This window comes from Taudactylus pleione, unplaced genomic scaffold, assembly GCF_031769625.1.
Source record: "Taudactylus pleione unplaced genomic scaffold, aTauple2 ptg000089l, whole genome shotgun sequence".
Classification (NCBI taxonomy): domain Eukaryota; kingdom Metazoa; phylum Chordata; class Amphibia; order Anura; family Myobatrachidae; genus Taudactylus; species Taudactylus pleione.
The window spans coordinates 4,217,609-4,239,921 of record NW_028284491.1 but is presented as its reverse complement, the minus strand read 5'-3'; the positions used below and the strand labels follow the sequence as shown (position 1 = coordinate 4,239,921).

At 47.3% G+C, this 22,313-nt stretch overlaps 1 protein-coding gene across 1 annotated transcript in view; it reads left to right on the top strand.

The window, feature by feature from the left end:
- Positions 1-22,313, top strand: part of FNDC3A (fibronectin type III domain containing 3A) — a 262,911-nt gene that overhangs the window by 40,781 nt on the left and 199,817 nt on the right. The window contains exon 2 of the mRNA XM_088469122.1: positions 15,977-16,117. Within this exon, the coding sequence (XP_088325248.1) occupies positions 15,998-16,117 (120 nt within the window). The 5' untranslated portion in view covers positions 15,977-15,997. The remainder of the gene's footprint in view (positions 1-15,976; positions 16,118-22,313) is intronic.

The following is a 22,313-nucleotide window of genomic DNA, read 5'->3' as shown; positions in this document are numbered from 1 at the left end:
GGGCTTTGTGGGTAAGAGTCAGTAATTTAAATTGGATTCTGAAGGACATAGAGAGCCAGTGTATGGGTTTGCTGAGTGGTGCACTGGATGTGGCGAGATTAGAGAGGAACATCAGTCTTGTATTTAGGTTAGGATGCAGCAGGGATACATGGCAAGATAAATGCTAAATATAGTCCAGGTGGTAGAAGTTTGGAAAAGTGACTGTTAGCTTTTGTCATAAGATCATTTATATTTTTTTGCAAAGGCAGGAAGCCTGCATTCAGTAATTCAAGAATGGGGGGGAGAGGTGAGAACATGAGATAACCAGTCACTCATGTAGTTGAATGCAAAGAGGAGGAGAGAAATAGGTTGGTAGTGGGAGGAAGAGTCTCAGTAATTCGCTAAAGATAAATGTAATAACATAGCAGGTATTTTAATGGAAAATAAATAAATGTTACAAGCTATAACAACAATTCACAATGACTACTAGGTGGACAGATCTTCTACTAGCTTTTTGAACGCTAGGCGTAAGGCTGGAACGGGGAAACGTATGGTGCATACACACGGTCAGATTTTTCTTCAGTTCTGAACGATAACGATTTAAAAAATCGTTCATATCTGAAGGAAAATCTGACTTATCTGACATGTCTGAATGATGAACGATGCGCGTTCCCGATGGTCAGATAACGATATCTGACATCTGATGTGTTTGCAGTCAGATTTGGACGATTCCATTCAATTTAATGCAGTCAAAAATCGTTCATAGTTCAAATCGTTGGTCAAATCATTCAGATCGTTCAAATCGTTCATCTGACACATCTGACAAATCTGATCGTGTGTATGCTCCATTAATTCTGCAGGGAGATTTCCGTCAGTTCGTCTGCTAAGCTTGTTTTGTAATGTAAGCAACAATAGAGGATGTCTGCTCACATGTGTGAAGCAACAACGTTGCAGAACACTGGTTGTTATCCTTTACCACATTGATAAGTGTTTGTCAAATGGTTCTAGACTCAGTATTACGTAAAGATATAGATAAACAGTTTAATGGTGCATATAAGTGATATGCAGCATGCAATTCATTGCAACAGTCAATTAAAGTGAAATACTCTACTTTTAAGTGTGAAAGTTCTTACATATCTCTAATTCATTTGAGGGTGACCCTTCATCACACATGATGCTCACGCATAGTGTATATTGGCCCATATTGCTCAGCATATCTGTCCATCTTACAATAAACATTATTTTGTTACCTTACTATCAACTATACCTTAGGAGCCCATTTCTCTGCTGATGCCTGTGCTAGATGCAAGCAGACACCGAAAAGTAGGCCTCTGATACCCCTTTCACACTGCCAGCAATAACCCGGGTTATTTCAAGTGAACGCGCAGCAACCAGGGTTATTGCTCCGTGTGAAAGGGCCCAGTTGAAATAATCCGGGTTGAGCGAGCTGGCATTTCAACCCGGGTAACGAGCAAGGTTTAACACAGGTTCAACCCGGCTCGTGGTGCAGTGTGAATGGGTAACCCAGGTTGATGCGACCCAGGACTCGTTCACAGCATAGGAAGAGCCGGCACTTGGAGATGTTCTGATCTCATAGCTCCAGCTCTGCATGCGACGGCGGTGACGTCATGGACCCGTCAATAAGCCGGGTGAGGCCGCCAGGCTGAAAGGAATCTCAACTGGGTCGCACCCAGGATGGACCTGTGTACAAAATCCTGGGTCCGACCCCAGTTTGCGGTGTGAAAGGGGTATAGTTAATTCTCTGTTTGACCTAAAAGGCTACAGTTGACCATGCTTAGTAAGCATGTGTAGTTAGGAACGGTCAGCAAACAATAGTTTAATTTCACCCTTATTCTATGTATTGTGGTGCCCTTCATTTCACCAGCAGACCCATCTCTGTTAAATCAAACCTAAGTTATGCTTGGTAGGTGATAAAGTAATAGTAAAAAAGCTGGGGCCATTGGGAGTTGCATGAGTATGCTTGTAGGGACACAGATGTCCCTATTGCTGTCTGTTGCCCATTACAGAACTAAATACATTGTTTCTGGGTCTCCAAATATGAAGCATCTACATATTGAACTACCAGGGAGTGACCTACTTTACCATCACAAATAAGTGACTCTTAAGGTGCCCACACACTGGATGATTTTAGGCACAATTTGCACAAATTGCATGAGAACGATACATTGTTTAAAAAACGCGCAAATCGTGCAGCTTTCAGAAACGATAACGATCTGATGCACGGTTCCGCAGGTCGTTTGTCGTGTCTTCAGATCTTACCTAATGCAGGTAAGATCTGGCAATCTCCTTAACGATGCACTGGAAATCATTAAGGAAGCACCATAGGTCGTTGGCCACGTTGCACAGTTTAGCAAGATATCATCTGTCCAGTAGAGCCGGTGAGCTGCCCGGGGAGTTCAAGGGAAATCGTTGACAACATCGTATCTTCTGCGAGTTGTCCAGTCTGTGGGCACCTTTTAGAGATCGCCCTCTGAGGGGGGGCTGCCTGATAGGATCGCCCACCAGTCTGGGCTGTCTGCACTGCAGCAGCCCCTCCTCCCCTTGCTCTTTCCCTCTCCCAGCCAGTAGTGAGTTGTGGGCGATCCTTAATTAGAAGAAGTTGCATTATTTTGACTTGTGTTTTGTTCTATCCTCTCCAGTGTTTATCCCAATCTTATCAGCACTTTTTATGGCAGGCAGAATATGAACCGAAATAACAAATTGACAACGGCGACTGTCATGTTAGCAAGTATTAGAAGACTGTTTTGATAGCAATATATAGAAACGTATACGGTAATAGACCGGGATGACCCTTTCTAACCTTAAGACGGTAGTCTTCTCCCTTGTTTCCCGATTGCATTAACATGGTCAGAATTAAACTGCTGATATCAGAAAGCAACTTTAACAACCTAATAATAGTCCAGTCCTTCCTCCTGATTAGCATTTCAGTATGCGACAAGGATTGTTGTAGGATAAATGCCTGCATATGCTCGCTAGACGTCCATTCAGGTATTTAATTCCAAAAGACCAGGGCTTTTTCCCCTTCCCCTTATGTAGGGTACACACTGGAGTGATGTTGTGTCGATATGGCCGCATCGGAACGATATATCGTGCACTGTGTACGTACGATATGCTCATTCCCTCGGTCGCATGCAACGTTGTATGGTGCTGCACATCAAACCTGACAATTTCTACTTCAGGGTCCATAGGGTATCCACAGGATACCTTGGGGTATAGGTGTGACGTCAGTCGCAGGGCACCAAAGAGTTAAGCTTTCAGCCTCCCAGGATGCACTAGGTCCCCCTCCTATACCCCGCCCCCGGGCCAAGGCACCTCAGTTTAGTTTGGTGCCCGGCCGGAGTCGGGTGCACCTGTTGGAGTGGGGGCTAGAAGAGCCCCTGAAGCTTTTTCTTCATGCAGCTGTGGCTGCACATCTGGATGAACAGCATGGACAGTCAGTCCTGACGTCCATGCTGTCTTCCCTACACCCCGCCGGTACCAGAACGCCGGTACTGATCCGGGGATGCTGGTGGGCGTCTGGGGTCACAGCTAGCGGTGACCCCAGATGCTCCGGACCATGGCCGGATTCAAGGGGGACAGAGGTAAGCAGCGGGGTCCGCGGTGGGTCCCCGCTGATCACATGGTCCTAAGTCCCCAGGCAGGGGGCTCCCTGGGGACTGGCTGCAGCGTGGAGCCAGGCGACCAACCTGCGCTTCCACTACCCCCTGGGACAGCGGACCGCAGCAGAGCGGTAGCGCTGCGGCATCCCAGGGGTTAAATGCATGCCAGGGGAGCGCGCCTTCCCTGTCTCACAGCCGGCGCCTCCCCCGCTGCACACAGCCCTCTCTGCATGCTGCCGACTGGTCCTGTGGCAGCGCTCCTCCCCCAGGCCAGCCTCCTCTCTGCTCCTCGGCGGCCATCTTCTCCAGAACGCATGGTGAACGCTGCTGGAAGCGCTGGACGGAAGCATCGTGGTCTGGGTCCCCCCGCATACCTCTCTTCCGCTGTGGCTCAGGTCTGTGTATGCAGCGCTGTGTCCTACCAGGCCCTGTGTCTGTGTAGTTGAGTGATCAGCGCTGTTAGTGCATTGTTATTTCTCTGCATTGTATGTGACTGTGCTAGCGCTGCCTGTAACTTTTCTTCTCTAAACTGTCAGCTTTATTACTGTCCCTGTTCTTCTGCTAAAGCCCTTGCGGTGCGGTGCTGCAGGGTGGTCTCTCGCCTATTTAATACTTAATTGGTGAGAGAGGTCACATACGTGGTGCCATCATGTCTGAAAGTGATTTTCCCCTCCGGCTACAGTGTACCACGTGCAAAGTACCGTTAGCGGAGGGGGAGGGTAGCGCGGAGGGCCTTTGCCGGCAGTGTTTGTCCATGGCGTGGCCTATTACGGTTACAGCACCGGTACAGGAGCCGCCCTGGGCTTGTTTCGCTCAGGCGTTAACAGCTTTAGTGGGCCAGTTAGCTCCGCAGCCCGCGTTTACTCCGATGGGTTTGTCCCAGCAGTCTGTGGTGTCGTCACCCATGCAGGGGTTCCCACGACAATTGGTGGTACCCCACAGTCTCCCTATTTCCCCGCTCCCGGGTTCTCAGGAGCCAGCATGGGTTAACTCCCTGACGAGTTCTGTACAGCACTTGTCGGATGTGTTGCAAGGGGAGTCTGTGATGCGGCCTCATAAAAGGCCGGTGGCGTCTCTGTCCGCTCCTTATGAGGATGACGAAGGGACGTCTGATGATGGGGAGATTCTGGATCCTTACGATCAGGAACCTCTCCATACTAAGGACGCTGATGCTAAGTCCAAAGTATATATTCCTGGACTTATTCGGGCGGTCCGCACAGCCTTGGTGATTGAGGACGAAGTTCCCCCAGCGGCTAAATCTAAGTATGCCTTTTTCAAAGATGTGAAGGGCGATGCCACAGTCTTTCCTCTTTCGGGTCAGTTGATGGACCATTTAGAGGAGGCGTGGAAACAACCTGGCAAAAGATACCAGCCGCAGAGACGCCTGGCGGTGGCTTATCCGTTCGCGGATAATTATTTTGCTAAGTGGGAATCCCCTCCACAGGTGGATTCTCACGTGACCCGTCTTGTCCGTAGTGCCACATTGCCGATGCCATCCATGTCCTCCCTTAAGGATGCTACGGACCGCAAGGTAGAAATCTGCCTGAAGTCCGCTTATTCCCTTGCAGGGGGGGCAGCACGGCCGGCTATGGCCATTTGCTGGGTTGCCAGAGCGATGGAGCGCTGGGCGGATTCATTAGAGGCTTCTTTTGAATCCGACTGTCCGGCCGAACAGGCGGAGTTGATTGGCAATCTCCGTGATTCGGCCACCTACATCAACGAGGCGGCTCTAGACATTAGTACTCTGGTGTCTAGAATTTCTTCAGCAGCGGTAGCTGCTCGTCGCACCTTGTGGCTGCGATCCTGGAAGGCGGACGCAGATTCCAAGAAAGGTCTGGAAGCGTTGCCGTTTACCGGAGAAGTTCTCTTCGGTCCGGATCTGGATAAGATTGTGGCCACGCTGGCGGCAGCCAAATCTGCTTGTCTCCCGTCGGCCGCTGCTCCTTCTGGTTCGGGACCATCGTCCTTTCGGTCATCTAGGGCCCAGGGCAGGCCCAAACCACAGTCGTTTCCTCGACAGGCTGGCCCTAAGAAATCGGTCAAGCCCCGGAAGCAGGCATGGAGTACCAGACGTCCGGCCCCCAAGCCAGATGACAAGCCTGCGGCCTGACGGTCCGGGCCTCCATTTGGGGGATCCCAGGGTGGGAGGCCGCCTGCTACAGTTCGCCCAGTGTTGGTCGACCACTACGACAGACACTTGGGTTCTGGAGGTGGTTTCCCACGGATACGCCCTCTCCTTCCGGCACAGACCCCCGGCTCGCTTCTTCACCACGGGTCTCCCATCAGACCGGAGCAAGGCTACGGAGCTGCGGAAGGTATTGCACACTATGCTCCAGGCTGGAGTTATAGTGGCTGTTCCATTCTCCCAGAGGGGCCAGGGTTTCTATTCAAATCTATTTTTGGTACAGAAACCCAATGGGTCATATCGTCCGATTCTCAACCTCAAAGCACTCAACAAGTCTTTGCGGGTCCCGAAGTTTCGGATGGAGACCCTACGGTCCATCATTCTGGCGCTGGAACCTGGGGACTACTTGGTGTCATTGGACATACAGGACGCTTACCTGCATGTCCCTATTCTTTTGTGCCATCAACAGTTCCTCAGGTTTGCAATCCGCAGCGACCACTTCCAGTTTCGGGCGTTACCTTTTGGCCTGGCAACAGCACCACGTGTTTTCACCAAGGTGATGGCGGTCATGGCGGCTTCTCTGCGGCTGCAGGGAGTCCGCATGTTGCCGTATTTGGACGACCTGTTATTGGTGGCAGGATCTCCAGAGCTCCTGTTACGCCACTTGGACCTGACCATTGCACTGCTGCAACGGCACGGATGGCTAATCAACTGGCAGAAGTCCACTCTAATCCCGTCTCGGAGGATTCTGCATCTTGGAGCCTTATTGGACTCGGGACAGCAAAGGATCTTCGTGACGGAGGACAAGATCTCTGCTTTACAGTCAAGGGTGCGCAGTTGCCTGCACAGCCGCCGGGTGTCCTTACACTCGGCGATGAGGTTACTGGGCTCCATGGTGTCGGTGTTCGACATGGTGGAATACGCCCAGTTTCACTCCAGACCTCTGCAGCACCTGATCCTGTCCAAGTGGAACGGGCTGCCTCAGTCTCTGAAGTCCCAGACGATTGTGCTCACCCAGGAGGTTCGCCTGTCCCTTGCGTGGTGGTTACAGACGACCCACCTCAACAAGGGACGTCCGTTCTGGGTTCCAAATTGGGTCCTGTTGACAACGGACGCCAGTCTTCGGGGCTGGGGAGCAGTTTCGGGTCCACACTTGTTCCAGGGCAGGTGGACGCCGACAGAAGCGGAGCTTCCAATAAATATCTTGGAACTCCGTGCGGTCTTCAATGCTCTCCAGCAGGCACAGCGGTTTCTCCAGGGTCGCCCGGTGCAGGTCCAGTCGGACAACGCTACCACCGTGGCCTACATAAACAGGCAAGGAGGAACTCGCAGTCGGGCGGCTCTCTTAGAGGTCTCTCGGATCCTGGTTTGGGCGGAGCGCAATCTTCCGGCCATATCAGCGGTCTTCATCCCGGGAGTGCTAAATTGGGAGGCGGACTTTCTAAGTCGCCAGGACGTTCATCCGGGGGAATGGTCCCTGCACCCAGACGTTTTTCAACTACTGGTGGACAGGTGGGGTCTTCCAGAAATCGACCTCATGGCGTCCCGGCACAACAACAAGTTGCCGGTGTACGGGTCTCGCACAAGAGACGAAGGGGCGTCTCTGGTGGATGCTCTGTCCGTCCGGTGGACGTTCCGGTTCGCATACCTGTTCCCTCCGGTCTCCCTTCTTCCACGGGTAATCCGGAAATTCAAACAGGAAGGAGGGACGCTCCTGTTGATAGCTCCCACGTGGCCCAGACGGCACTGGTTCTCAGACCTTCAGGGTCTGTCCATGGACAGTCCTCTGCGGTTGCCGCTATGACCGGACCTTCTGTCTCAGGGTCCTTGCCTTCACCCGGACCTGACTCGGCTGTCTTTGACGGCGTGGCTGTTGAGACGGCCATGCTGAGGTCCCGGGGGTTTTCCAGCTCTGTGGTGCGTACCATGTTACGAGCTCGGAAACCGTCTTCCGCGAGGATATACCATCGCGTGTGGCATACGTTCTTCCAGTGGTGTCGACCGAGAGGTTATGCACTGCGGGAGTTTCGTCTGTCTCGGATTCTCGCCTTCCTGCAAGCGGGACTAGATCATGGGCTTCGCCTTGCTTCTTTGAAGGTACAGGTTTCGGCCCTATCTGTCTGGTTTCACCGTAGGATTGCTACAATCCCGGATGTGCGCACCTTTATGCAGGGTGTTCTCCGCATTCAGCCGCCCTTTGTTCCACCTGTGGCGCCTTGGGATTTGGCTGTGGTCCTGAGGGCTCTCCAAGGACCGCCGTTTGAACCACTGGGCTCAGTGGATCTTAAATGGCTAACAGCTAAGACTGTTTTACTTCTGGCCATTGCTTCGGCCAGACGTGTTTCTGAGTTAGGGGCTCTTTCTTGTAGACCCCCTTTCTTGGTTTTTTATGGGAACAGGGCAGTGCTCCGCACTCGGCCCGAGTTTCTTCCCAAAGTTGTTTCCCAGTTTCATGTTAACGAGGAAATAGTTGTTCCGGCCTTTAACTCACCGGGTCTTTCCGTGGGTGAGGCCTCTTTGGATGTTGTGCGGGCCTTAAGGACTTATGTTGACCGCACTTCTTCGTTTAGGAAGTCGGACGCTTTGTTTGTCCTCTATGGCTTCCGTAAAAAGGGTTGGCCTGCTTCAAAGCAAACTTTGGCAGCCTGGATCCGTATGGCTATTTCTGAAGCTTATCTTCATGAAGGCCTACCGGTCCCTCCTTCTCTGAAGGCTCATTCCACTAGGTCTGTGGGTCTTTCGTGGGCAGCTCGACGTGGTGCCTCGGCAGTTCAGATCTGCAAGGCTGCTACGTGGTCTTCTGTCCATACCTTCGTGAGGTATTACAGGTTTGACACCTTCGCCTCTCAGGATGCTTCCTTCGGGCGGCGGATTCTCCTTTCTGCACAGGAGCGTCCCCACCCTTAAAGGATACTGCTTTGGGATATCCCCAAGGTATCCTGTGGATACCCTATGGACCCTGAAGTAGAAAATATGAGATATGGTAAGAACTTACCCTTGTTATCTCTATTTCTACGAAGTCCATAGGGTTCCACAGGACTCCCGCCCTGTCGCACCTGTGCTGCAGATGGGCTTTGCTCTGGTCACCGGTTTTCCGTCTCCCTCTGGTGAGAATGTGATTCTTGTATGTGTCCAGATCTTTGTTCTCTCTCTTCCTTCTCCTCCTCCGGCCTATGGCTTGGTAACTAACTGAGGTGCCTTGGCCCGGGGGCGGGGTATAGGAGGGGGACCTAGTGCATCCTGGGAGGCTGAAAGCTTAACTCTTTGGTGCCCTGCGACTGACGTCACACCTATACCCCAAGGTATCCTGTGGAACCCTATGGACTTCGTAGAAATAGAGATAACAAGGGTAAGTTCTTACCATATCTCATATTATCGCATACTGCGCCATGCATATTAATGAAGGATGAAACGAGTGATCATTCTGTCCTTCATTAATCGCTGCAGTCTGTACCGGCAATCATGGGATGTCCAGGGTGTACCCACCTTTATTCTATGTTTAAACCCGGGTTATTGTGGTTGGAAATATGAAATATTTACACATGGGTAGGTGGCAATGCGAGAGTAGCTTATTTTATCGCATTTGAAGTTGGCCTTGTTGGGTGTATGTGCAGGGCCGTAACTAGGGTAGTGTGACCAGTGCCATGGCACAGGGCACCGCAGGGCAGGGGGCGCTGTTTGGGCCTGTCAATTTTCCTGTCTATTGATGTTCTCACTTGTAGCTTCTTCTTCTTTCATCCCCAGCATCTCCTGGCCTCCCCTATCTCTTCCCTGGCCCTTCCCCATGAGGCCATGGCCCTTTTTCAGTTGCATTATATGTCCCTATTTGAAAAATGGGGGGGGGAGGCGCCAATGCTCTCTCTGGCACAGGGCACCAAAAAGTCCAGTTAGGAATGAACTATATCAATGTAGAATTTTAGAGCTGTTTTGTTCTGTCTAATCCAAGGATCTGACCATGAGCCTCTGTTGGCATCCGCAGAAGTGACTCCCAAAAATTAGGGTTCAGCATTAATATTGGCTACTTCGCTCTTGGAATTTGTCCAGCTTTAATATCAATGCAACAAAAAGCCATTGTTTTGTAATGTGTAATATTCCACAGCTTATAAAAATATTATTTTGTTAGTTTTCCATCGAGATAGAGAAGGATTAATGCTGCAAACATTTTCTCCCAAGCTGCCTATATTATACTCTTTTGTAGAGTGTTTACACTCAGGGCTTGATTTGCTAATTGATTTGTCCATCTAGGGTTCTGTATGAATGATTTTTTAATGTTAGATTATTTCAGTAACATTCAATGTGCCGGACCCTTGGGAGTGGCACCGCGCTGCTGTTTCTCATGGGGCTGCTCCCACAGACCTGCCTGACAGCTGAGGTTAGGGCGTATGAGCGGGAGCTTTATTAATTTGCTGTGGCCATTTTTCCGGCGTTTTGCGCATGCGTTGTGAGATCGCCGGGAAAATGATGGCTGTGCCATTTCCCCGGCGATCTGCGCATGCGCAATAGACCCTGGGCACACTCTAGTACCCAGAGTCTATTGATTCTGCGGTGGCCGGCCATCCACGTCATTCGGCTGCCGGCCACCGGAGTGAGAGGAGGGGGCCCGTGCTGGGGGATGCACACAGGCCTCCTCCTCTCTAAAGACGCCCCTGAGTGGTGCAACTGTCTGAAGTGTCCTAAGGACGCCCCAGGCGGCACTGCTACATAGATTCTGGCTGCAATGTGCAATTCTAGGCACCCTGCTAGCCAAATGAGGCTAGCAGAAAAAAGCTTAGAGGGCCAGGCCAAATGATTCTGAGGGCTGTATACGGCCCCCGGGCAGGAGGTTCCCCGTCCCTGGGTTACATTTAAGATCTGCACCTGGTGAATAGATTTTGTTTGAATTCTGTACTGTAATGTTTCAAACCCTAATGGTGGAATCCTGTGATTCTACTAACCAGGTCAGGTTAAAAAAACACTTGGAGAACCAAGGACCTCATTCAGAGCCGCTCGCAAAATGCGAGCGCTTGCTCTGAATGAGGGCGGCTGCTTCTATGTACAGAGCCGGCATCGTGGACGCTCGCTAGGCTGTGGGTGACCACCCACAGCTTTAGCGAGCGGCCAGGTTGATGGTCGCAATGGTCAAGACCATCGGGGCTTGCGACGAGACCCTTGTGGTAGGGTCTTGTCTACCGCAAGCCCCAGTGAGCTTTCGGCGCTATTAGAGCCGGAAGCTCACCACTGACATCACGAGTGATGTCAGTGGGGCCGCCCCCAAGCGGCAGGCGTTCCGTCGGAAACACCTCAGTTTGTGTAGCCACCCCCCCCCCCCCCGCCCCACCTACAAAATGGGGCGAGCTGTCGATCACCATCAACAGCCACCCCTTTTGTAGTGAGTCCCGGAGCGAGAGAATTTCTTGCGAGCGGGTCTGAATGACACCCTGAAGGTACCCACACACATACCAACTTTTCATCCAATTTGGCCGATTTCGACGAATCGTGACGACAGATCATGTAAAAAATGGCCAAATCGTGAGTTTCTACACTTGATCACGATGCCGATGCGCGTCCCCGCTCGTCGTACATCGCATCTTCAGATCTGCCGTGCTGTAGGGCAGATTAGCCAATCTGGGATACAATGCACTGGCTGCACGATAGACCTTAAGTCAGATTGGACATTTTTAACTCCAAATCGTGACCATGACTGCCTGGGGAGAGTTCAGGGGAAATCGTGTACATTGGCTGATTGGGAGCAAGTCGGTATGTGTGTGGGCACCTTCAGTTTGAAGTTTATTCCAGTCATAGTTCTGTGGCAACAATTGTACATGGAGCTGTACAAGGAACAGAAACTTTATTGAGGGAGGGAGTTAAATGATGCTACTGCTGCTTAATAAAGATGAACATCCAGCTTTCCAAATATATAATCTAAATGACTAGTCCTTGGCTTAATTAGGCTTATTATTACCATGTACTAGACATTGATTTCACTAATCCCCTGTAGCTATGATGCATCACAATACAATGTAAATGGACACAGAAGAGGTGAAGAATTGACCAACATTAGTAAAACGGAGCTTTTTATATGATATTTATTGGTACATTGTCCCCTAATTGGTTAATGTTTGCAGTATAGTAAAGTGCACTACATGGAACATGTATAAATGGGTGATGGAGGGTTTGGCTTCAAACAAATGACTGTGATAAATGAGTCTTGAAACGTCCCCTATGATGTAAACGTGAAGCAATTATATACCACCCTCTTTGTAAAGTGATTAATGCTGATCATTACACACAGACATCTGTGGGAAGACAGTAAATATTTAAACAGAGGTATCAGGCACAACTGCTGCAACGGGTGAAGGGAAATATATTTTCCAAGCAGAAACAATCGCATTTAAGTGCATCGATCCCTGACTTTCATCTCCTTACGGTAGCTGAGAGGCCTCCTATAAACTGGTCTCTAGACGCAGAGCAGGACTCATTCTGCACTCACCTACTGTCCCGTATACCAACATGGACGAGAGGCGCTTTTATTTCTTTTTCTTTTTACTTTTTTTTTTTTCGCTAGAGTCTTCTAAGCAGAAAGTCAGTCTTACGAATTCTTTCTTTGTTACAATTTGCGTAGTATTAGTAGTTTTATATAGCACTTTTCTTCAATAGGTCTCAAGGTGCTTTACAGAAATCATGAACAAAATACAGATGTTTAGATTTTCAGAAAATGAATATATTATAGAGGTGAGGCAGCGGGGATTCTGGCGCTCAGAATGCCGGCGCCAGAACCATGACACCTGTCAGAATCCCGGCACTGGCATCCCGAAGGTGAGTAGCGGGATAAGAGGGAGGGTTAGGGTTAGGCATTAAGGGCGAGGGTTAGGTTTAGGGTGCGGGCAGAAGGAGGTTAGGTTTAGGCACCAGGAAGGGAGGATTAGGGTTAAGCATTAAGGCCGATGGTTAGGTTTAGGCTGCGGGGAGAAGGAGGTTAGGTTTAGGCACCAGGAAGGGAGGGTTAGGGGTAGGAAGAAGGGGAGGGTAGGATATCGACCGACAGGTGTCTGCACCCTAACCCTGTCTGGATGCTTGCCTCGGCATTCTGACCACCAGGATCCCGAGCACTGGCAATCCATACCCAACCCGAGGCAGCCATTTTGGGTCATCTGTTCTATGTATATAATCTTAGTTGGTTGGTTCAATACCTAGGCCTCAAAAAACTAATTTAAAATTGGCTGTGTTAGCTATGATACCCTTTTGTATAAGTTCCTACAAAGATTTTAATAAACTGTGAGTAGTAATGTCACCACCTCAGGAGTAGTACATACAATGGAGGTGTCCTTTTGTAGGTAGATCAGACTATCAGTACACTAAAAATATGTGGCTCCGCACGCTTTGCTCGTGAAGTGTCTCAATGATGTTGCTTTATTGGACTACACCAGTGAAGTGAACTGTATCCAAGTCACTTATACACGGTCTAACATTCATAAAGGCAAGCATGGGCAAAAATAAGCCCCACCCCAGTCTGCTAACATGTCAGCTCTGCTTTTTTCAAGGTCCTCTAATTGGTACAGATGTTAGATGTGCACGGAGACCACCTCACATGCCATTCACATCTTCCCACTCACATGTCCCTCACTCACTGAGTCTAAAATATTTACCCTCCCAACCAGAGCTCTGCTTCTCTGATGCGCTGTATGACTTTCCTGCAGTGTAAAGCAGGTGACATAATGCGGATACTGACTGCTACCATTAAGTTTTATACTCTGCTGTGTAAGAAAGCAGAGAGTACAGTAAGTCAGAGAGTTACAAAGAGCCATGGGCCCCAGGAGAGGGCTCACTGGGCTGCTGACGGCCGGCAGGCCGCCTGTTTGCCCACCCCTAGGCTAAACAAATTGTTGTGAGTATGCAGCCAATGTACTAGGAATCGGTGACATCACTGGGGCACTTTATCAACAATATGCACAATGCACTTCACAATATGCACAAAGGCACAGGTTCCTAGTGAACTGCATGAATTTGCAGGACTACCTGCCCGGCCCACAAAATGGCTGCATACACTCTGTGAAGTTGGGAGGTGTTCTTTGGGAATGCCAGTAGGAATTTAAGAATACACCTTAAAGACAAATGCCATGTATAAAAGTCTAACCACATGATCTTATATGGTTAGATATCTAATATCCATGTAAGTTATACTGGGTGACGGGCGCATCTGTGTGAGGTGCATCACAGACCAAGTCTGATCACTTTATATTTATGAAGAAATCGTGCAGAAGATAGCAAGCACTCATTGCTTTTTTTGCACATGGGCTTGCACCATTTGTCTAGTGGTAGGGGACTCACACAAATATGCCCTGCTGTGTGTACACTCCCAATCTGTCAGTATGTTTGACTTGCAATTAATCCATTGTTTCATCTTGTTTTGCTATTTTCACTCTTGTTTTGTCATGGCAGTAATTTAATAGCTGGCAAACGGTCATATTCACCCTTCGTGAGAGCAAAATGCAGCCATTAAAAAACACGAAAGGAATTGAAATTATTTGGCGTCACCAATAAGCTTGAAATCAATTGTAACACTTTTGCAAAAGTCTTTTTGTGATTGTTTCAGCCAGCAATTTATTTAATGCTTCAAATTAACAGCAAAAAAACTTGCACAAGCACAAATGCCCTTAATGGTCCTGAAATCAGATTCTCTGTACAGTGTTCAACAGTAATGAGCTGTGTTTATCTGTAAATAATGGAAAATTAAATTATCTGCAGTTTACTTTTCCTATGAATAGTTTTTGAGATATTGTATCTGTGGACTTACAAAAAATGCCAACATTGTTATCAGTAGCTTAATTGATTTTGCAAATCGAAAACTTTCCGTCACTGGAAGTTAATGATGTGCTCAAATATAGTTGTTTAAATATTAAATATAAATGTATGGTTTGAAACTGATAACCAGATTTGGGCAGACAGTCATCAGTGATAGTGATATATTTATTTGTTCGTGTTATTGGTGCTTTGGCTTACTATACACCATATTACATGCTGAACTTTGTAAGGGAATTCTGTTTTACAAATTGTGTAGGGAACCCTTACACAAAATGTATTGTATGCTTAATGTTAATGTAGTGTTCACTCTAGCACCCTGCACCTGTCACAACCCGTGCAGTTCCTCTTTCCTGTCTGGGGTGTCGCTCTCTGCTCTGGTGCTTCTAGCACACTCTGGGCCTGATTCACTAAGGATCGCTATTGCGATCACAGCTGCGATTACGTACGCAGACCCACTGTAAAAATATGCTAATGAATGCTATCGCAATGCCGTCGCACAGCCAGCATAGAGACGCCCACTACCGCTGTCTCACATCTGTAATACCTTGCAGTCCTGCATATGCATTGGGAACATCGAGTAACATCGACCCCTCACGCACAATTACAACAGGTCAGACTTTACTCAGAAATTGCGAACCTCGTCGCACCAATGAGTACTCAAACTGTGTATGCTGTCGCAGTGTTTAATTTATGCACGCCCATGCAACGGCGTTCAAATGGACAGACACACCTGCGTTTCTCCAACCACTCCCCCGCCACCACCCCCAAAAGCTCACAGCCTGTCACTCATTCTGCGACAGATTCTTATCTGCGTAGGTGATCGTAGTGCGATCGCAATGCATACATGTGTAGTGTGTACCATCGGCTGATCTGCATACACTGTTGCAGTTGCGATCCGTAATGAATCAGGCCCTCTGTTCTGTATCTCAGCAGTTTGTTGCATTAGCTGAGTGTGCTAGAAGCACCAGAGCAGAGAGCAACACCCCAGGCAGGAAAGAGGAACTGCACAGTTTGTGTCAGGTGCAGGGTGCTAGAATGAACACTATTAATGTTCTTAATTTATATATGAACTTCGGTTTATTAACATTTTACACCTATCAGCCATAACATTAAAACCACCTGCCCAATATTGTGTAGTTCCCCTCTTGCTACCAAAACAGCTCTGACCTGTAGAGACATGGACACCACAAGACATCTGAAGGTGTCCTGTGGTATCTGGCACCAAGATGTTAGCAGCAGATTCTTCAAGTCCTGTAAGTTGCTAGGTGGACTTGTGTTTCCAAAACTTCTGACAGATGTTCGGTCGAGATCTGAGGAATTTGGAGGCCAAGTCAATGTTTCAGTTCTTCCAACCTTTGTGTAATCTGCTTTAACTTCATACTACTGAACCCTGTTGTACATGTAAAGTTACGAACCACAGTATAATAGATGTTGTTTAAAATAGCTGTTTTCTGTTTCTTCTCCTTTGTAGGGACTAAAACCAACTTTGTAAATGTATGTTTTATCCATGATGGCAGAGCATCATCCTCCACCGCTGGACAGCACTCCACTGCTGACAACTGAGATCCCTCTTCTTCCAGCACCTATTGTCAATGGAGAAGGCGGCCAACAGGTTAGAAATTCTGTGTTGTATGTGTTCTCCAGTGAGTGAGGTGGCAGTTGCACTTCCCATCAATAATTGTGATCTGCAGGCACAACACAAGTATTTCACACACAGGGCTTGGAGCGATACACATTGGACGGTCCTGTCTTACATAAGTTCAGTATCCCTACATTAGTCATGTGGACGATCCAGTAATTGACCAAGATATTGATTGAATATCACCTGTCACCTATGCAAGGAGAACTCAGCCATTTAAAGTAAATAGAGGCCTATTCAGTGATGTCATCAGTACTTGGAGATCTCTTAGGCTGGGTACACTTTTAACGATGTGTCCCCAGCAGACCTGTCGTGTGACGGTACCTGGCGGGGGTCCAGGCATCCGTAAGTGCATACATAGTGGCATCACTTGGGGGGTGCTGCACCGGGTGAAACCATCCAAGGGGGAGACACCATAATAGAAGAGCTGCTCTGCTATTTTGTTTTCACTGATTGGGACAGGCTGGCCTTTATGCAACTGTGTGAGAGAGACAAGACACATTATAGGTACCGGCTACCTGTGACATCAGAGCAAAAGCCTCTTCCTCCATCTCGAGTCACTGCCCGGTCCCTCCACCAGCCAGCGTAGACGTCACTCCTGGAGTCAGGAGTGCGCTGCATGTGTATGTCTCACTCCCTCCCGCACAAGATTAGAACAGGCCAGTGGTAAAATGGCACAGTCTGTACACACTGTCACGCTGGATCGGACTACCTATCGTCTGCATATCGTCTAGTGTGTACCCAGCCTATGGCTGTGATGTCGGCTATATTCAGTGCTGTTCAAAAATCAATCCATCTAACCCAATAAATCAGAATGGAGGAATTCACCTACATCTGATAAAAAATAATTCCCTAGAACATCTGACTTTTCAGCATTTTGGTATACTTGTGTCAACCCTGCATGACCATCCTGAAAATCCCTTCTGTGCTACCTTTATTTCAGGGTGATGCTGCCTCAGTCTTTGTATCTGTCTATGGCTGGATCAGGGTTCAGCAGGGTAGCCTTTCTCTGCATTCCCATCTCCCTGTGTAATCAGCTTGGTTATCTGAGGTTGTGCTACTTTGTGCTCTTCTATGGAATCATCGGAGGGACACAGAGTGGCAGATTGCCAGATGACAGCAAGGTTCTGCCCTTGTAGCAGAGAGGACACATTTCTCCACTCGCTTCATTGTGCTGATAGTGTATTCTGGTCTCTGTTCCACTCACTTTACAATCTAATTTGTTGACTAAGAGGGTGACGTGTCAGGGATCACAAACTGCGCACGGTGGAATCAAATTTGGTTTTCCCGATTCAGATTCTTATTGTATATTAAAAGTTAAATGGATCTGGCTGAGTACGCATGCTTCTTCCAATCTCTGTCACTGACATGTAACAAGCAGAGCCAGCTGTATTCCTCCTGTGATAGCAAAGCCTCATCCTGGTTATAGTAGTGTAACAGCTACCGCTGACAATCCTGTGATAGCAAAGCCTCATACTGGTTGTAGTAGCGTAACAACTACCACTGACAATTCAGGTTTTCAAAAAAAACTTATTTATAAATGGTGTACTTGCACATGTTTTAATAATAATAAAAAAAAATTGCATTAAATCATTTTGTAAAGAAAACTTAATTTATTGGCCAATGGAAGACAAAGTATATACAACCCCTTAGCACACCTAGGTAAAGAGCCTTTGATAAAACACGTGGGTTACCTTTCACCCCAAAATTAGTGAATAATATAGGATGTATAAACGCCAAGTGTCGCTAAACCCTAATGAATGCAATAAAAACAATATACTTCTCTCGTAATGGTCGATTTCAATGGTAATTCATATATGCGGGAAAAAAAACAGTATATAGCGTAATACTGTATGTAGACAATATACAATTTATTAATAATTTAGGCTATACATAGCCAATGTTCCTTATCACAGAAAATTAATTAGGCTCTTAGTGGCCAACATTAAAAACATTAACAATAAAGTGCATAGGTATTGATATAGTGCAACAGCTGGTGGCTCATGGCCTGCGTACTGGAACCGAACCAAGATGTTGTATCAGCATTGAAAGTGCACCGCAAATCACTGTGGATAATGGGCCTGATTCAGAGCTGAACGCTCTGACCAGAGAGCTCGCTCTGAATCAGGGCCCTCCTCCATTAAAATGGAGCGTCCTCCTGGACGCTCGTATAGCTGTGGGTCACCACCCACAGCATATACGAGCGTCCAACAAGATGGTCGTGATGGTCTTGACCATCGCGACCATCGGACTTGCGAAGGAAACCCTGCGGTCGGGTTTCCCTGCCACAAGCCCTGGTGTGATTTTGGCTCTATCAGAGCCAAAATCACTCCCACTGACATCACTAGTGATGTCAGTGGGGCCGGCTTCAGACGGTAGGCGTTCCCATGGGAACGCCTCCGTCTGGCAGGCACGCCCTCCAAAGGGGGCGTGCTGTCAATCAACATCGACAGCACGCCCCCTTTGGTGCGAGACCCGGAGCGATGGAAAGTCCTTCGCTCGCCGGGTCTCGCGCATGTGCACGACGGAGCTCCCTCCGTCGTGCGCATGCGCAGTGGGGAACATCGACCCACTTGCGAGCGTACTGCCGCTCGCGAGTGTGTCTGAATGACCCCCTATGTCTGCAGTGTCTGACAAGAGGCCGCAGTCCCAAGCATGAGGGGTCCTTTTCTGTTGTAGTTAAGTCCTGCAAACCTTAATGCGTTCCGAGCGTTATTCCCTTCCTCAGAAGGTAATGCCCACCCCAGGGTTTAAGTACTCTCAAACAGGATATTCAATGTTCTCCTTAAAAAACACCATATACAGTGATGGATACAATTAATGCACTGTCCCATATCTTAATCCCTCTCTCCCTAATGTCCAAAAAGACCCAGAAGTGGAATCCATGTTGTCATCCGACAGTGCCGTAACCGGAAGTGACGTATCGACATAACCAGAAGTGACGCGGTCCCTCACCACCTTTCCGCAACCCCAAAACACACGGGAAGTGAGCCCAGACAACACTCCTTAATCTCACTGTGGTCTACTAACTTCATGCGGCCTGATGGTCTCTAGGTTCTGGGAGTGGCCTGGATGTGCCAAGTTGTTCCTGTCGCCGGACCTGAAGTAGCCCATATGTAAACATCCGTTTTTCTCTGAAACCGGAAGTGGTCTTGAGAGATTCCTTGTTTCTTTTGTAGTAAATTCCATAAATGAATAAAATATTAATAAAGGCATTAAATTAGTAATATATAAAATGGGGGACATAGTAAACATAAAATATTGTGTAGATAATCTTTAAAGGTGCATACACACACAACGATTTTTTGAACGATTATCGTTCAATCGTTGAAAAAATTGTTCACTTTCTAAGTTAAAATGATGAACGATTATCGTTCATGCGCGTTCTTGTTTGTAGTTCAGTCAGACTGACCAACTGAACGATTTTCATTAAGGGAATATGCAAAAATCGTTTGTAGTTCAAAAAAACTGTTCATTACATTTAGTAAATGAACGATTGTAGTAAACGATTTTGGTTCATTTTTCCCTTGAAAAAATAAACAAAAATCGTTTACTAAAATCGTTCATTTACAAAATCGTTGTGTGTGTATGCAGCTTAAGGTGCATACACACACAACGATTTTTTTAATGATTATCGATAACGATATCGTTTATCGTTCAATTGTTGAAAAAAATTGTTCACTTTCTGAGTTAAAACAATGAACGATTATCGTTCATGCGCGTTCACGTTTGTAGTTTGTAGCTCAGTCAGACTGACCAACTGAACGATTTTCATTAAGGGAATATGCAAAAATCGTTTGTAGTTCAAAAAATCGTTCATTACACTTTAAAAAATCTGACAGATAATCGTTCATAAAATCGTTGGTAACAAAATCGTTGTGTGCGTGTTTATGCAGCTTTAGTGTTAAATGAGGCAAGGACCGAGAAAGTTTCTGAATGCTCCAAAAAAGGTTAGTATTAAATGAACCATTCAAGCTCAAAGTCTTTATTGAGACCCTCGGGAATCAACGTTTTAAGGTTAAAAATCCATTTCATCTCACACTTGGACAATTTTGACTCCACGTCCCTATCCCTCCATGTGGGTTGAATATGTTGTATGCCCATAAAATTAGTTATGTTTCCAGAGGAGCATCTATGGATTCTCTTAAATTGTTCAGATAGGGAGTGGGTTTCCATTCCTCTTATTTGTTCCCCCATGCGTGTTTTGAACGCTCTCGAAGTTCTAACTATGTAATATAGTCCACAGGAACATTTATTTAAGTAAATAACGTTAGTTGTATGGCAGGTGATGAAGTCTGATATCTCATATGTTTTTCCCTTGACTGTAAACTCAGAGATCTTGGAGTGAGTTTTGGAGACATTTAAACACATACTGTATGAACCGCAACGGTGAAAGCCTCTTGTACGGATGGGATTATTCTTATGACATTCAAGAGCACTTCATACTAATTTATTCTTCAGATTATCAGCTTTGCGGTAGATAAAGGCAGGTTTTTCTGGAAGGACATCTTTTAAAACCGGATCTTTTCTTAAAATGTGCCAATGGCGTTTAAAAATTCTTTCCATTTCTTTGTAGTGACTTCCATACTTAGTGATAAAAGACCAATTCTTATTTCTACTAGAGTTTGTTTTCTCTCTTTAGGTTTTAAAAATTGTTTCCTATTCATATCTTGTACACACTATTTGATTTGCTCTATCTGTTTCTTCTCATACCCACGTGCTAGGAAGTTGTTTCCCATAGAGTCAATTTGTTCCTTACAGACAATTGGATCACTGCAATTTCTTTTAACATGTATAAATTGGCTTTTTGGTACTCCATCCAACCATCTACTCAGATGTTCACTGTTTTTGTTGATGAAGCTGTTGGTGTCTGTAGGTTTTTGGTAGCACTTTGTGTGTAAGTTGTTATCCTGAATGTATAGATTCAGATCCAAAATATTACAAGATTTTTTGTCGATATGGAAAGTAAATTTCAAATTAAGGGAGTTAGAATTAAGCATGGAACAAAAGTCATTAAGATCCTTTGTTTACATATGGGCTACTTCCGGTCCCGTGACAGGAACAACTTGGCATATCCAGGCCACTCCCAGGACCTAGACCAGTGGTTCTCAAACTCTGTCCTCAGGACCCCACACAGTTCACATTTTCCAGGTCACCCAGCAGGTGCACAGGTGTATTCACATTACTCACTGACACATTTTAAAGATCCACAGGTGGAGATAATTATTTCTCTTGTGATTCTGTAAGGAGACGTGGAAGACATGCACTGTTTGGGGTCCTCAGGACCGAATTTGAGAACCTGCGACCTAGACCATGAGGCCGCATGAAGTTAGGGGACTATAGTGAGAGTAAAGAGCTTGGTCTGGGGTCATTTCCCTTGTGTGTTGGCGGACCGCGTCCCTTCCAGTTACAGTGCTGCCGGCCGACAACATGGATTACACTGGGGTTTTTTTTGGAAATTAGGGGGAGAGGGATTAAGCTATGGGACAGCGCATTATTTGTATCCATCACTGTTTACGGTATTTTTTGCATACCGGAAGTGACCGATCACATCACTTACGGTTTTGGACATTTCTAACAAGGAGGACATTGAATATCCTGTTTGAGAGTACTTAAACCCTGGAGTGGGCATTACCTTCTGAGGAAGAGAATACTGCTCGAAATGCATTTAAAATTTGCAGGACTTGACTACAACAGTAAGGGACCCCTCGTGCCTGGGACTGGGACCGCTTGTCAGACACTGGGCCTGATTCAGAGGTGGATGGTAATGTGCACACAGCCGTGCATTCCTACGCTCGCAGCTGTGAAAATATACTAATGTTAGCAAAGATCACCCGAGCATAAAGTCGCCCACTGCTGCCTTCGTACTCGCATGCACGATCGCAAACACACAAATATCGGTAACATCGAAGGACATCAGCTGCCATTTTTACCTTGCGACAGGTCTGACCTGCCGCAGCCTATGGAGCTCTTCTACCACGCAGGACTTCATATGCACTTGCAGTGGCTAATTTATGCACGTCAATGAAACGGCGTCCAAACGCCCAGGCACGCCTGCTTTTCCTTAACCCCCCCTGTCCCCGTCAAACCCCCAAATGGTCACTTCCTGTCAATCACTCTGCAATGGGCCTCCGTGGTCTGCGGACTCGCAAGGCGATCGCTGCGGTAT